The sequence below is a fragment of the Amblyomma maculatum genome, chromosome 4 (assembly GCF_055883805.1).
Source record: "Amblyomma maculatum isolate TAMU_Amacu chromosome 4, ASM5588380v1, whole genome shotgun sequence".
Taxonomy (NCBI): Eukaryota; Metazoa; Arthropoda; class Arachnida; order Ixodida; family Ixodidae; genus Amblyomma; species Amblyomma maculatum.
Window position 1 is genome coordinate 89,766,765 of NC_139347.1, and position 17,351 is coordinate 89,784,115.

At 43.8% G+C, this 17,351-nt stretch overlaps 2 protein-coding genes across 3 annotated transcripts in view; one reads left to right on the plus strand and one right to left on the minus strand.

The window, feature by feature from the left end:
• Positions 1-17,351, minus strand: part of Nup98-96 (nuclear pore complex protein Nup98-96) — a 127,853-nt gene that overhangs the window by 43,456 nt on the left and 67,046 nt on the right. For both annotated transcript variants that reach the window (XM_084602149.1, XM_084602148.1), the window contains exons 15-20: positions 11,595-11,675; positions 10,066-10,391; positions 9,126-9,265; positions 7,775-7,888; positions 7,029-7,187; positions 371-527 (exon numbers count right to left, since the gene is read on the minus strand). In XM_084602149.1, coding sequence (XP_084458275.1) covers positions 371-527; positions 7,029-7,187; positions 7,775-7,888; positions 9,126-9,265; positions 10,066-10,391; positions 11,595-11,675 — 977 coding nt within the window. The remainder of the gene's footprint in view (positions 1-370; positions 528-7,028; positions 7,188-7,774; positions 7,889-9,125; positions 9,266-10,065; positions 10,392-11,594; positions 11,676-17,351) is intronic.
• Positions 14,424-15,856, plus strand: LOC146191621 (uncharacterized). The gene is made up of 2 exons (XM_084602150.1): positions 14,424-14,562; positions 15,544-15,856. Exons 1-2 carry the CDS (start codon positions 14,424-14,426, stop codon positions 15,717-15,719), a joined length of 315 nt encoding a protein of 104 aa, XP_084458276.1. The 3' UTR covers positions 15,720-15,856.

A 17,351-nucleotide genomic window follows, 5' to 3' on the forward strand; every position in this document is an offset into this window, starting at 1 on the left:
TGTGCGCTTGTATGGTACACCATCGCTCCTGTCAGGTGGCGTTCCTTGGTGCGCGTTCAAGGGTGGCATTGCAGATGGCAGGGACGCATCCTGCCTCGGCCATTCAGAACGGCGAAAAAGCGGGACCCACTTTGTCCACGACAGCATGAGCCATTAAAATGGCCACTGACCATGCAGGCCAGTGCAAGGTGCCGTTTGCGGCATATCATGCAGGAACATTCCCTGCTGTCGTGACGCAACAGCAAGGGTTTGAACACCATGCGATTCTGTTGAAGCTATAGTGGTGTACAGAAGAACCACGTAGTAGGCGGGGTACAGCAGCACTCAGGAGCATAATAGCTAATCTTAATCTTTTCACTGCCATACTCACGGAAAATGTCTTCACTGCTGTGCCTGTCACCTGCACCAGAAGATGACGGTTCAACGTCCTCCATCTCGTCATCGTCAGAGCCATAGCCAGCCGAGATCTCAGACTCCATGCAGGCAGCATAAGAGGAGGAGGAGGGTGCACCAATGGGGAGAGGCTTCTGTAAAGCAAACCAAAAACAAGTCAATGGCAACAGCACAGTGGCCACGTAAAAAATGGTGTGCAATCCATTCTTTAATGAAAAGCTGCCGTGCCTCACCTCCTGGAAGCCCATCACTAATGTCTAACAGTACACACGTGAGATAATTTCTTAAAAAGGCTAGCCCTGCTACTTACACAGTAAGTATTGTGGCGTTTTTGAGACACCACAGTAGGGCATCAATTAAAGGAACAACCCAGTTGGTTGGCCAATTCTCTGAGTTCGCATGTGTGCTGTGTGCTCATACCTCCATGGGCAAAAATTTTCGTTACAGTGAGCGAATACTGAAATTTCGAATACGAACGAAATACAAACCTCCAAGTATTGAATACTGCATTAGGAAAGGGAATAAAAAATAAAGGACACCAATTACTGTTTGTTATTTAGTTCAGAATTGCACATGGCCCAGTAAAATCTCGTCAATTCGGAAATTCAAACTAGAAGCACAGTCTTAGGTAGCGCCCATGTAAGTCTAAGGCATTAGACGCTCATTAATTCGAACGAGAGATCACGTCGAGGTATTACCCATGCAACCAGCAATAACCCAAATATAATTCTGCGAACCTGAACTGCATAAAACAGAGATGTCCGTGCACTTTCTGCATGCTATGGCAGGTACGAAGACTAAGCACCCCATTTTCAAAATTACAGTAGAAACCCTTTATAGTAAAGTCACTGGGACTAGCAAAAATCTCTACTATACCAGAGTCTACAGTGAAATCTCGTTACTACGAACACCACATTAACGAACTTTTCAAATTAACGAATTTTTTAAGAATCCCCGGCAGATTTGCCATGTTTTCAATGTAAAACTATTTCAGAATTATGAATTTCAAAATAGAGTATATTTCAGAATAACGAACATATTTTATTTCTTGTTCGATAATTTTGGAACATCAGTATTACGAATTTGGCTAAAATTAACAGCACCGCAGCTTGCAACTCTCGCGTGAAACGAAACAGAAACCGCCGTTTGTGTGTTTGGTCCGTGGGCTGTAGCTATCATCATCAGGACATCTAGGACCAGCTCCTAGCGCCACCATGAAGCTATGGTTTATTACACAGTAGCCAGCAGGCCTAGCTGCCTGCGTTTTTTTTCTTCCTGTGTTGTGTGCCGTACGCGACTCGGTCGTTCGTGCGTTCGCGCGTGCGGGACGGTATATATTTTTTTTTTTTTTTGCCGCTGATTATCTTATTGCGAAGTTTGTGCGAGATTGGCGATGATATTAGCCAGCGAAGTGCCAAGAAGATATGAACGCAGCTGCTTTCACTGCAAGAAATCGACGCAGGGAAAAAGCGATTCGGCCTCTACAGACAGCTAGCATTGCCCCGTCGACTGCCACGATCATTATAAAAGACCGAGACAAGATTTTCAAAGTTCAGGGAGCATTGAAGATGGAGTCATAAAAAACTCCGATGTGTTTTTTATTTTATTTTTTTTTGCACATGGACAAAGTCTGTACTTTCATCGCTCGGAGCAATCACGCACGCGATGAGGTGTTCCGAAAAGCGGAAGGTGTATGTGCTGTAGTGGTGTAATTTAGTGCGCGGTCGTGTTTGCTGCACGCGGCAGAAGAAAATAATGAATTTCTTCAAATAAATCAGCTTTGGAGTTAGTGCAACCTTTTCACTTGAGGTTTTGCTTGTCTACACACGTGCCTACTGCCAAGGTACGTCATTTTCATACCTAGGTTTGACCACTGGCTTATAATCGCAGATTTTTCATTACAACGATATTTCAAAATAACGAATGATTTTTCGCGGTCCCGCGGGATTCGTTATATCGAGATTTGACTGTATACTATCAGTGGTTTGTGATAACATGGTCCCGAAGTTGCTGTTCGGTAACTAAATGGCTACCTACTGAAAATGTCTTGTAGCTTAATTAAAGAATGCACTCTCAAATACCTATGAATACAACAGTATTCATGTGGTTTTCACCTATGGCTACTAATTTATAAGTAATTTTTTTTTTCTCTCCAGTTCAGGTTTCAGTTCAGACGTCACAATTAAGTCAAGGTCATGCAAGGCATGAAAAAACAGCAATGTAATCACTGCCTCTTCGCTTCTGATTCCTGTGTATGAACAAGGCTGGCTTTAGTGTTGTAGTGAATTCAAAACAAACGAGAAACGGTTATATCGCTGTTTATTTTTCATCCTTCGCGTGACCTAGATTTGACTTTGACGTCACGGCCATCGCTTGGCTGCTGACACCGAAATTGAAACAGGTGAGAAAAGAAATTTGATTATAAATTACTCAGCGGTCGTAGGCAAATATCACATGGTGATCTGTGTAATGTCTATGCATCATTAAAAAGGATAAAATTAAAACCCCAAAATTAGGTGTCTGTACTCCTTTAAAATCATACCATCCCACACTGCGATTAGGCACACTCACTGACAGCGCGCCGGGGTGGCGCAGTGGTTACGGCGCTCGACTACTGTTCCCAAGGACGCGGGATCGAATCCCGGCTTCGGCGGCAGCTTTTCGATGGAGGCGAAAAGCAAGGCGCCCGTGTGCTGTGCGATGTCAGTGCACGTTAAAGAACCCCAGGTGGTCGAAATTTCCGGAGTCCTCCACTACGGCGTCTCTCATAGCCTAAGTCGCTTTGGGACGTTAAACCCCACAAACCAACCAACCAACCACTCACTGACAAGTCACACCGTTTTGGATGCTGCTTGGCTCATCACTGCTCTCCTATTTTTATTCTGAGATGGTCTCATTGTTCCACTGCCTACGCATGCATAGCCCTCATGCTACCACATGCAGGTCATGTGCAATAAGGGAGTAATTACTCATTGACATCCACCCAAGTGCTGATGGACATCCACCCAAACAGCCGACCAACACGATTCCCACTTCGAGTTATTGATCAATTCGCTCTCGCCCTGACATCTGTTGTGCTGACCGTCCTGGTTATCTCAGCTGGTAAAGCGACTGCGCTGGAAAGGAGGTGGTCCCGGGTTCGATCCCCGGATCAGGACGAATTTTTCGTTAACTACGAAGTTTCTGGGAGAGCTGTATAGCTTTCCTTTGCAGCCATATGGATGCGCTTGGGTGGATATCAATGAGTAATTACTCCTTTATTACAAATCTACTCCACCTTCGGGGATGTCCCTAAATATTCGACCGGGTCACGTGCAGTTTCCTTGCACTGCGCGCTTCACCACGATGCTTTACGCAGCCTATGCAGTGAAGCATCCTCAAAATGCAATGGGCCTGTTTTGCGAAGCCTGAGGAGGCATCATTGCAACTGCACCACACTGCAAAGAGGATGACAAACCTTTGCGGCTTTGGAGCATTTCTTCCATTACCGACAGCATGCACAAAGCACAAACACTTGCACTTGACAACCCCCCCCCCCTAAAAAAAAAAAAACAGTTGTTCTCCCTTGGGTTTCATTTCAAATGCAAACATCTATCATACAGCAAGGTGTTCATTAGATAAAATTACTGTGATGTAAACAGTTTTTAGTACTTTTTAAGGCCATCTGATAATTTGAATGTTTTTTCTGATCCCTTAATGATCAAATTATTGAGCGCTTGCAGTATCTGAACAGTTTACAAGATTCAACAGTGTTCAAATTTAGAAAACTGCAAATATAAATTTTTCTAGCCAAATACCAATCAAGTAACAAGCATATTCAGTTCTTATTCGAAATTTTGAATACTTGCACATCCCTAGTGAAAACACTTTCTTTAGAATGATGCATCACTAATAAAAACATGTTAATTAAAAAAGAAAGAAACAAATAAAACAGAATTCCTCAAGGACATTACACCATTTAGAAGCTTAGGCTCATTAAGCAGGCTAACATTTTTCTTATCGCCAAATCCAAGAGAAGATAACTCGAAGGATTCCAGCCACTTGCATGAATTTCAACAATGTTCCAGGTTATGCTAGTCATCGTTTGCAGCTTTAACTAGATGTTTCTTAGCTGCCTTTAAATTCAGTGTTAACGGGTATGATAGGTATTCATACTTCGACGACTGACGAGCACGCTCCTGCTGTTATCACTGCCATCGACTTGCTTTGTTCTTTGCGGGCGCGAGCCAGTTAAATAAAGAGCTAATTTAAACATGACACCAGTCTCATCGTTCGCTGCTTCCAGCATTGTCCCGACTATGTGACATTATGTGTTCAGTTTAATATGAGCACGCGCATTACAAAAGTTTCTGCAATTATAATCTTTTTTCAGCTTTTGAACAAAAGGATTTCATGAGTGCTTCCCAATACAGTAGTGTAAGACCAAGATACTATTTCACGTGATCATATTTTCTTTTTCAATCTCTGTGCCATGAAGCATATACAGTGAGGACCACTTACAGCATAACCACTTATAGTGCGGGACCAGTTAAAATGCGGTTTTTGCCGGCTGCTGGTCTGCCACGCATAGGACTCAATGTAAAGTCATATCGCCTATTATGTGGGTGTGCGAAATACCGGGTATAGTAGTTTTAAAATTCATTCGGCGACAGCACGGACCAACAAGTGGGCTTTCCTTGCAAGCACAAGAAAACACTCATGATTGTGTCTTTGCTCAATTTTGGTTGTGCAACGGCAGCACCACACCTCTCACGTGACGGCAAGCCATGACATGTCAGGGCACCACTGGAACAGACGCTCAGCTAGCTTCCTGTGACATGCGCCAATCGATTTGCATGAGCCGGTATTTTCGTGATGAAAGAACGGTCCCCGCTGAAGCAAAACGGAGGTAAAAGTCGCGGGCTACCACAACGGGGCACTAAACGAGTAAACAAGGAGTCCTCTGTCAGCCACACTGGAAGGGTTGTTTTCTGACCAAGGTCTTGTTTTGTGCGAACGAAAACAGCTACGTGATGTTTTAGCATACCATGTGCAACGCAACTACTACAGAGGTTAGCGCGACCACCTTTGTGGAACAGTTCTGCGGCGGCGGTCGTGACAATTTTCACGGTCGCGCTGTACGCGGAATACTCAAACTAATCTAAGCGTGCAGCAGACTTAATGAGTCACTTTCGTTCACAGATTAATCAAGCGTCTTTGAAAGGGAACCTACAAATCTGACATGTATTTTGACCTGAGAAAAAAAAAATTTATATAGGTTTTATTTTATAGTGCTGATTGTTGCGGATCCAGTGACCTACATTATAAGCCGTCTATGCTGTACAGTTAAACCTGGCTATAACGAAATTGTAAAATGCCCGCGATTTTTCGTTACATCCAGGTTTTCGTTACATGCAGCTTTCGCATGAAGACCCCCCAAGAACAATGTAGAACAAAAACCAGATCAAGAATTGATGTAAAGGAAACAACCTTGAAAGTGTGTACAGTAAATCAGAATTATTCGAAGTCATATAGAAGCAGTGAAATGCGATCGCTCCGAGAGCTCGGCGTGACTGCGGTGGCAGCCTTCACCTCCTCTGCGGCTCGCGTGACGCATCTAACGACGAAGGAGCGGGAAAAGGAGGTGGAGGAGGAATCTGTCTGGGGGAGAACGGTGGTGGGAGAGCGTGCGGCTTTCCCACCACCGTTCCCCCAGGAAACCGACTCAGCCTCGCGTCACCAGTGCGCTCCACTGTTCCCGCTACCCTGCGCGGGAGCCCGCGAGCAACTGCGTGGCAGCGATGGATGCCCCGCGTCTTTTTTCTGTTATTTTTGGTCGCTTTTAACCATAAACTACTGCAGTGCCATGTTCCAACAGCAAAAGCAGCGGAGACTGCTGCGTCTGCCAAGAAGATGCGAAGTCGGCGCTGAAACGCAAAGCGCTGTATCAACTGTGGTCGCTCGATGCTATAGTAGGCGTTCCTCTCACTTCAGTTCGTGTTTCATCATCCTGAAACCTGCGGCGTTGTGCCAAATTTCCAATAACTCGGCACTAGTTAAGAGACAATCGGTGCCTCGAGTTCGTTATATCAAGGTCAACCACCGTCACATGTTCATTACATAAAGTTTTCAAATACATGCCCTTCAATAGGGGCGGCGTTGGGGAATTGAAAAACTTCGTAATATCGAAGAATTCGCTACATGGAAGTTCATTACATAGAGGTTTAACTGTATATGAAATTCAGTGACAGTCCCTTAACAGTGCATGTGATACTTTGTGTCCTGTTTGAACTTAGTTTCATACCCCAAGTCTTGCACCATGCATAAACTGATTCCAGAGAATATCTCAGCTGAACTTATCTAACTTTTTTACTTTCCTGCACAAGAGACAATCATTTGCAAAAAGGCAAAGTTGAACTGATGAAGGGACACAGAAATGGGTATCTCAGATATATTTGTATATTGTAAACAAAAGAGCTGTGAAAACTGATCCTGGCGGTATGCCCGAATATAAAAATCAGGAGTTTGTGAATGCTATTTACATGTTGTAACACACTGTTTTCTATTCTCCGGAAAACTAAGTTACCTACAGCACGAGCTGTGTATAACGGTAGCACAAAGCCTTCAAAAAGTCAAGAACTTCTGGACAAACACACCTGGCCAGCTTTATCTGCGGCACCTTCAGGAAGAGGCTTGATGGTGGCTGCCTGTTGCGGCAACTTTGCGACAGCAGTTGGTGCTGCAGCAGTCTGCACAGCAGCCTCATCGACTTCGTTGTCAGATTCGTCCAAGCCATACTTGGAGAAGTGTTTCACCTGAAAGCAGAATAATCAGTGGACCAACAGTGCAAGCGGACATGTTCACTGAGCCCAAGTCACAAATACATCAACACCATCTGATAAGAGGCAGGTCGATCAAGTTGCTGCTTCAGAGCCTCAAACGCTGTCCATCACATCCTACAGGTTTGAGGAGCGTACTTAACACAACCAAGCCGATGTATGGCGAACAAAATGATGTACATGTGATCAACACTCAAGATGAAGTTTCCACAACAGAAAATCAATAGTGACACAATGGGACGAAGCAGGGGATGCCATTGCTTAATCGCAGACACAAAACCCACGCCACAAGCAGGTGGAAAAGGCTGTCTATCTAATCTCAGTTAGGTCATCATGCAGTAAGGCCGAGTACGTACTCAAAATTGCGAAAATATTCACACTTGCTGCATGAGTAAGAACAGTTTCGCGTTTGAACGCCTAAATCCACAAATTCGAGAATGATTCGACACTGCATGAAAATAAACTGAGACAATATCAAAAAGAGCAGCACATTTCCATTTTAAACTTGAATGATTAGAGCAGCCTGGAAAGCAATGATGTCAAACTTGGTATGTCTCCCCTACCTCAAAGACCCAAGAGCCAGTTTCCGGCCTGTACTCCAGAAAACGTCCTCCAATTTTGGCAGTATTTCTCTCTAGCTTCTCTTGATAGCCAAGCAGCTTGAGCTTTTCTGGGTCCTGCAACAAAAACAAAAGAAATGAGAAAATAGTAGCTGCAAAGGCAATAATTATCAGCATAGAGCTGTTTTCCTAAACTTGCTAAACTTGGTGCTTCCTGATTTTTATTGTTCTAGTTGAGTACTTAAGGGAGGACAAAGCAATTAAATCTATTTTCATTATTTAAGCATGAAATGCAACCCAATTCAGCACCAATTCTTAATGTCTTATGCAGATTTCAGAAGTTTTTTGCTTAATTAAGCTCCCTGATATATTAACTGAGTAACCATAATAAACACCGTTATAAAGTCGTTAATAAAAGAACTGCGGAACAGAGGACGAGGACATAGAAAAGGGAGATGAACAACATGAGCACTAGCTTCCAACAATTCTTATTTTTCACAAGCAGAGAAAGTGAAACAGTTTGATATATCAATAATTTGATATACGAAAGAATAGAAAAACGAGTAAGATTTCCGGGGACCTACAAGCGTGACATGGTGCATCAACGCTGTAAACAAGCTTTCTGCTGTGACATGCCGCTCGCTGGCACACCAGCTGCATACTGCAAACTCATTTGCTTCAAATAAAGTTTTTCTGATCTGATCTGTTGGGTGTTGTTGTTTAATACATCAAATGTTGTGTTTATGGGACTTCTATACACACGTGCTTGTAGTTGCTTACTTATGCATGGCATTTTTAAGGGGAGTCTCGATATCTGCAATAATTTGATGCATCTGAATTTTGCACATATGAGATCGATCTCATTCACTAGTTTTACACTTAGCAGAGTTCTTTAGTTGCTTTACATTAGAGGTATCTCATTAACACACTTTGACTGGGGCTTCCGCAGCAGCATTCCAAAGAGACTTGGCTACCTACTGCATCTTGGTTCATATTCTTCTGCCCACCAATTCAGTGCCACATCTCAGAACCTTTTCCCATCGTAGCTTTGGGTGACTTCGGGGTAGCCTGGTTTTGAGCTCCACTGCAATTTGTTTACGTTTGCCCCTAAAGGCTTGTGACATGCTGAATCTCCGAGCGCTTCACACTCAATTTGAAAGTAATTTCTTCAAGGGCACTGTGAATTCCCACTGTGAAGTGAATATAATCGACGAACTACTTCGAAAGGAATCGGAAATGCAGAATGTTCACTTTCACTAAAAACACAACTCTGTTATTCTACGTACCAAACAAAATATAGATTCTTCAATACCAAATGCCTTACAGAGCAGAAGGATAACCAACGACATTTTACCTGGATTGGCTCACGAGTGGTCTTGTTAATTGGCCACACCTTATCCAGCGTGACCTGTGCCTTGCGGTTGAGACCCTCCCCGACAGGGGGCTTGTCATCATCGTCAGGGTACACAGTGATTTCCATGCGACGGAAGTGTACTGCAGACAGGAAAAGCAATCCAGCATGTGGCCCATGCCCAAATATAACTACACTAGGCTCAAAAATGCAACAGCCAAAGTTGAAGGACATGTACTGGTACAACTCAGCCCGACTACAACAAAATTCACAGGAAACATAAAAAACCCTGATAAAGCAGAAATTTTGTTTGCTCTTAGAATGACTAATTCATTTTTATGAGAGATAGTCGGTCTCATAAGCAGTACTATAATGCAACACACTGTACTTCATCAAGGCTGTCATGCCCAAAGTAACAGCTAGAAAATGCTATATTTGATTACAGGTCCAGGCCCATCATGGCTTCCTCCCATCTAATTTGACATGCCATGCACTTTCAGTAACCTCCAAATTACTTCTTTAATCAAGCTCCCCTGGCTTTGTCCCTCTTACCCTTTTCTCAACCAATAATAATTCATCCCTGCCACCTTTATGGGGAGAAATCCATGTATCCCTATTTAGGCCCTACCATTCAGAGCTCTGCAAGCAGAGATTTCAGCCAAGATATTAAAAAGAGAAGACATTTAGAAACAAAAACACCGATCCTTCATGCATGATCAATGCATAACCACATGAGCAGCATTTTTTTTTTTTTTTGCCCTTATCCGAAAAAGGTATTCTAGAAATGTGCACAGAGTGTGTTATTACCTCTTTAGAAAGAAGAGGACAGCAGCAGCGGAATTTTCAACCAATAGCTAAAGTGAGCCATGGTTTGCACCCTGGCACACAGATTTCGCTAAGGGCGAGGCGTTTGAATTTTTTATGGCTAAGCACGCAGACTCGCCTATTTCATCCAGATTCAGGCCAGCGACATTCATGCGGCCCGGGAAGCAGACGTTGCCATAACCCTCCCGCGCCACAGCAAAGTTCTCCACGAAGCAGCGGCCCTCTGCGTCTACCATCGACGCCAGCTCATCCATCGACGGGACGGTGAAGTACTCTGGTCGAGTGAGCACAATGCCCGCTGGGTGTGGGGGCTTCAAGGGGTCAGGTGACGGGTCAGCCTGAGAGGAGTCATCTGCAGCTGAACCCGAATTCGACAGGTAGCGAAGCCTGTTGGCCCGGACTCCCACAAGGGATGACACTGTGTCATCTAAGCTCTGCAAGTTGCTGTAAAAAAGGACAATATCCACCACCACCGAAGGGCATGAGTACACTACAGGACTCAAGTGCTCAAGCCCGAACGATAGATACAGTCGAACCCAGATATATCGAACCCACATAATTCAAATTTTGGTTACATCAAACTCGCGGAATATTCCCTTGAAAATCCCACGTAAAAGTATAGGAAAGCTGCGTCATATATCGAACTCCGCACCACGCATCGGAAGGTGCGTGGTGCAAGGACGATCACCATTGGGCGATGCGCAGCGCTACGACTTGCCCATGCATGTTTCTTGCAATATTAGACTGTACGGCGTGATGATCAACACACCCTTCAGGCAGATCTTAACAGTGTATTAAACTGGTGCAATAATTGGTTGACGTTCCTTAATCCTACTAAATGCAAGCTCGAGCCTTTCTCTCGTCGTTGTAACCCTTATTGCTTTTATTACTCTGTTTCTAATACACTGATTGAGCTAACAGAATCATACAAATATCTGGGAATCACAGTCTCTCCTGATCTGTCATGAAGGGCTTATAGCATCATTTCAGCAGAAAATAGAACACCAAGTTTCCTTAAGCGTCACCTCCATCTTGCCCCACCTCAGCTGCTCGCATACAAATCACTGGCAAGAACGAAATTAGAATATTTATCTACCATCTGGAACCCACATCAAGCATATCTAATCACTGCATTAGAATCTATTTAAAATCGAGCCGTCCGGTTCATTCATTCCTCATACTCGTATGACACCAGTGTTGAAACTTTGAAAGTGAAATCCAGATTACCACTCCTCTCATTTCGTCGCCGCATCGCTATCCTCGCTCTTTTTCACAAGAATTTTTTATTCTTCTCTGAATCAAGCACCATACATCACAGCCGCAGCACGCACATCTCACCGCACCAGTCACCCACTGCAAGTTGCAGGCACACCATCGCACACTACTACTTTTCCTGCTTCGCTCTTTTCTTGAACAGCTTAAGACTAGAATGGCCTTCCCTATGACATTGTCATCATCGCTTTGCCATCCGTTTTTCAAGCGCATGTAACACATCGTCTTCAATGTTAAATAATCATTGCTGTTTTTTCATGTTTTCAAGTGTATTCCCACCCCTTATGTAACACCCCCTGAAAAGGGGGCCTTTAATGAATAAAGCTGATCTGAACTGAACTGAGGGTCAAGCAGAAACTTCACAGCATTACATACCTCATAGGTTTTTCCGTCTGTGCACTTGATATGGTAAAGCTGGGTTCGTTGCGAGGAGGGGGTTGATCATTCCCAAGTGCACTGGAAAGAATGAGGTCAACAAGTAGGTAAACACAAATGACTTCAAAGAAACCTTTACAGACATATGAGTACAGCCAACAAATGTTTGGTCGCGTGTTAACAATTTTGTAATGATGTGTAAGACACCAATACATGTATCACCATATGGTATTCACCCACAACTGCTAAGTAACTTATAACTGTATTTCTTTGTTTGCATGATTTTGTCTTTACCAACTATAGTCAAATACAATTCAAGTCTGCAATAAACAACACACACATGACCTGCATTACAATCAGTTACAAATAGTCTGCTGTTACAGACTTTTCTGGTTTCAATAAAAAGCTAACAATGAGACCAAACTAAAGGTATAAGAATTTGATGCCTCTGACTTGTTGGTATAATCAAATAAAGCTCACACTGTTCACTGCTCTGTGGAGTGATACACGTGCCGCATACCCCTGCCCATAGTTAGCAACTGCTCTGCACTTCTGCATAAGAGTGGATGTTCTGTCTGATGTTATTAGCCTTTTCCATGAGCTGCCTCATATCTCTGAAACACAAATGCGAATTTTTTTATACGTTAAAAAGACTGCGGTATGGACATGACATAGAACACCTGGGGTCTTTTTATGAGGTTAGCGGTAATAATGTTCAACCCTTTTTCTACAAACTCTGCGGTTAAGATGACCTGAAAGCAATGTCATTCAGTTTCTAGAGCCAATCTGCGTGCAATTTCAGAATTTGTATGCATGTGAGACATCCAGTCAGCTCACGATGTATAAAATTTTTAAGGCACGCTGCCACAATACATACCATCACAATCACAAAAAATTTGTATAATTTTAATGACAACTCAAGGAATCTCCACCAGATATGCTTAGACAATGCAAGAAAATGTAACTTTAAGAGCAAAAACATGAAAACCTAATTACCATTAGCTATGACAATGCAATAGCATAAGAACTTTTAACGAGCTGCCATGTGCAATGACATAACAAATTTACAAGATTCTAATGTGCACCCATTTTTCAAACTATGGAAACAAAAAAAAAAATGTGATGCCTTTGATAGTATTGCATGCATATTTTCATGCTTCGATAAGAAAATGAATCTTACACACTTGAAAAAACCAGCTTTTATTGCAACTGACCTAATGCCACAATGAAGCGAACGGAGACAGCGCCTTAATCACCCTTTGGTTGGTGCCAGTTTGCCTACAAAGTGGCAGCCTACGCCTTTTTACACAGTTTCATGTTCAAGCCCTTGCTAGCTTTTAACTCCGCTCACTTAGGAATTCTGCCTTGCCCCAGCTGCATCCTGCAATAACAAGCACAAGTTTCAGGAACACCAAACAGATGTGAGGCCACCCGACTGCCACTTGCCTCCACACACAATATCAGCTTATTTTTGAAGGATTGGCTTTTCTTTGCGTGTTCCTTAGTTTCACGCCACTGGGTACGCTCGATTTCCAGTCCCAGGTATTCCCGGACTACTTACTGACAGGTGTCTGGCGTTCGACTTTCCTCGGGCTGCACCCACTAGTACAGTTCCTGGGCAATCGGTCATATTGGGTTATACTCCAACGCATTATGAGTACTTTTTGTGTTCCTGCAGATGACATCGTGCGTTAAACAATGACGCAAGCTCTATAGCTGGTCTCTTAGCAGCTACAAGACATTTGAATCTTGCATCTTCCCTTTCTTGTCTTGAATTTCCCTACACACGGCAATGTCCACAGCCTCGAGCACTGATTGTTTGTTCTTGGTGTTGAGAAGTAGTTTACCTGTTTTGTGATCTTTTCATCGCACAGGCATTAAAGTGTCGCAAACGAACTGCTGTGTGCTGGAGCAGCTAACGCTCCTTCTAATGCTTTTGCCAACGCTTTCATCTCTTTCGAGCGCAGTGAGCAGGGCCCTCGTAAGAGCGTTGCGAGCAGCAACGGCAAGCAAACCCTAGCAAACTGAGTTACCCTATGTAAAACGCTTCGCATTCAGGCATATTGCACTCCGTTTGCAAAAAGCACAGATTGATTCGTACATTTGTTATCCATCCTAACAAAATACACATGCGCTAAAAAATAACTGTGCGCGGCACCACTGCGAAAGAACTGAGCCGTCGTGACCGATGGTTGGCATCATCCGCAGAGGCAATGGGGGAGGAAGCTTGCGAGGTCATGTGACCATTACGTTACTTCCAGTCGAAGCAGAAGCAGAGACCAGTCAGTAAGTAGTCCGGGACTGGATAATCGAATGTACCCCTTGTAAGCACCTGTAGCGCACACCTTGGCAAAGCGGCAAGGTGCTCTGCTTCGATGGGAGCTCTGGTAAACCTGGTACCAAGGCAGTGTGTCACTGTGCACCATAGACAGGAGTGCTGGCAGCAGTTGTGCCCTATGCACAAGCCACTTTGATGTTCTACTCTAACCCTGCCAACCGTGGTAAGTTGGAGCTGGCTCTATTGTGGTACAGCTGCTGATGTCTCCGCACGCCGCCTTTTTGCCGCAATGGGGCCTTAAGGCCCGTTCACACTTGCGACTAGCAGCGGTCGCGCGACCGTTTTGGTCGAAAAGCGACAGTCGCAAATGGTCGCATCGGTCGAAAAGCGACTGCCGCGGGCCGATCGGGCACTGCTCGAATTTTCAGTCGCGCGACTACTAGTCGAAAACCATTCCACCAATCAGCGAGGTCCCGGAAGTAGGTCATGCTTGCGCTAATCCGGTTGTCATCGCCGGCGGCAAATTGGAAATTGGCGGGAAGACGAGAAAGATGGAGTACTCGGTTGAGCATCTTCTTAATGCAGTTAAGGAATACCCGCTTATCTTCAATAAACGGCACCCGGAGTTTAAAGCCAGGGAGAAGAAAGATATGGCCTGGGAGGAGATCGGCAAGTTATTCGGGCTATCCGGTAAGTACCACGAACTTTTGAGAAATGGGTTTTTCACTCAGGCGCAACATTCTGGAGAACGGAAAGAATTCAACTGCTCGTTAAGCTTTATATTGACACTATGGTGATTGGCACAATCTATTCGTAGTCGGCGTTCTCCTGGAAGCACGAGAGCGCGGCATGCGCACGGGCTCGCCTGAAAAAGCTGAAGTGTCTGGCAAGCGGCTGCTACCAACGTTCGCTGTCGTCGCCCAGCAGCTCTCCTACTCCCAACTGTGCCTGACGTGCTGAACCAGGTGAACCTGAGGCAGGTGGCGTTGATAGCGCTCAAATAGTTTTTCCAGGGGCTTTATCAATAAGGTGTCATCATTAGCGGATGTCGGTAGCGAGTGCTTGCCAGACACCTCAACTTTTTCAGGCGAGCCGGCGCGCATGCCGCGTTCTCGTATTTCCAGGAGAACGACGATGACGAATGGACGGTGTCAATACTTCAAACAACCTTTCATTTCATATTTCATTTATTTTCCTTTTTGTTTCCTTTCCTCTATCCCTCCAATCACATTCTTTTTTTTTTTTTATTACGTGAAAGCACTTCAAAAAATTTCTTTGCAACATGTTATTTGGACAACAGCAACAGCATGAATGCTTTTGCAGGCGTCTACCCACACGAGCTCGTGTGTAAATATAAACGGTGCTCCTTTATATATATATATATATCTCTTGATGCTCGTGTTTGTCTAGAGAAGCCGGGATATATGTCTTGGTAATAAACCGATCTTTTTTTGTGGCGCCAGCACGTATTGCGCAACCGAGTTTTAAGCAAGCATGCACACATATTATTCTAATTAGTCTAATGTTTAAAAAAATTCGTTTTGAGAAAATCTCACAAATTTGCGCAAAACATAGCTATCAGGTAAAACAGGCTGAACACACAGCATTCTTTGCAGCAAGGTTATTTTGCCTCGTGCAAGCTTTCATGGACAACCTTTTCTCCTCCTACAGGGATCCAAGTAGAAAAAAAATTTAAAAACCTGAAGGACATATACATGAGGAAAAAACAATTAATTCAGGAAAAACAGAAGAGTGGCGCTGGGGCTGCCGATATACCCACCATCAAATGGCCCCATTTTGAGGCCATGGTTGAACTCATGGAGGATGCACCGCAGCCCGAACTGTGAGTTTAACATGCCAGCATTGTGCGAGCTATGCCCTGACCATAATAATGGATACAGTTTCATGAATGTATGCGGGAAAAAAAAAGTATTGTGTTTATTGAGTTTAACAATATAGAAGTTTATTAAATGAACAGCATGAAGGCCCCGTAGGGATTCAATAACAGTGTAATAGTACCAGTATCATCATGGGGAGGCTAGTTAGGTGCAATCAAACTGTGCACTCAGTGCTTTTAGTTCTATGCTTGCTGCATATTAGTACTGCTAATAACTGTGCCCTGCACAGTAAAAATGTTTCCGCTGAGATAGTCACAGGTGTCTCCTCAGGTCTCAATTGCTATTGACCGTATTTTACTGCTAACCGTGGTCGAATAAGGAGATTTACACAAAAATTGTGTGCAGTTAGACATAATTATTTTCTCTCATCATTAATCTGCTTTATCCAGGGGCACTTTTATGCATGGGTACAATAAGCTTAAACATACATGCATATATTTTTTTTTCAGCATCCTCTGCAGTGCAGATGGTGACACGAGGTAAGAAACCATGCATCACCACAATAATCTGCTGCTTTACACAAATGTGTACTTTACAAGTAGCAACACTCATTGATTAAAAAAGTGAATCTGTCCCATCCTGTTGAGAGAAACTAGTTTCTTTGGGCAGGTGCGTGTAATACATGTGCTTTTGTCTTGTTTTCAGCGTCACCTATAGAGTTGAAGAGGGCGGTGAAAAGTGAGTGAATATTTAAGGTACAACCTCATGCAACTGAGTCAGGCTAGGAAACTCGTGCACTGGTAGAGCACTTCACAAACTGCTATCGACCATCGAACAATCAAACACCCTCATACCACTATAATTGGCCCAGGTCCTATGACCTCAGTGGAAAAATCAGGCAGCACCAACACCAAGAAACATGAACTCTGAACAGAATGCGGGAAAGAGGCAAGCCTGGGTTAAGGAAGGCACAGAAATTGGACTGTGACAAAAATCCAGATGTCATTTACACAGAAGCTAAAAGCTGCCCAGACAGATCTAAAACTGTGAGTATAGCGGCCACAAACAAATACAATACAAGGCACCATACACACTTGCTCAAGCAAGATGGCACAAGAGGCAGCTATTGAATTCGCCAACCACTGAGTCTGTCTCTAGTCATAGTAGGAGGATGTCACCACTATGAATACCATCACAATAAAATGCTGTCAATACACACAAGCAACACCATCCCCCACCCCACTCCGCCTCCCACCGCAGACAAAACAAAGCAGATATTGCAGCCTGGCACCAGCTTCATACATGCACTCTTTTTACATATATACAAGTACCTGCTACACCTCAAGGGCATATTGCAGGGGTACAATTGGAGGAATACATATGCCTTATATGAACATGTGACAAACAAACCAAAATAGTTAAGAATAGGAAAATGACAGAGTATGCAACAGTGATAAGCTGTCTCGACAGCAACGATCTTTGAGGTGTTGCAGTACACAAATTTACAACAAACATGGTAAATGGAGAGGGTATACTATAACATGAAGCACAATGCCGGCCGAAAGAGATGAACAAATAGAATGAAGAACCGCTCAATCCCCACCTTAATAACCACAACGAGCAGCAACGAAATGCAGTGAA

Excerpts from the sequence above, each read along its gene's own strand:
- LOC146191621 (XM_084602150.1), top strand. The coding sequence starts at position 14,424 with ATGGAGTACTCGGTTGAGCATCTTCTTAATGCAGTTAAGGAATACCCG. Across the intron at positions 14,563-15,543 it reads CAAGTTATTCGGGCTATCCG|GGATCCAAGTAGAAAAAAAA; the intron begins GTAAGTACCACG and ends CTCCTCCTACAG.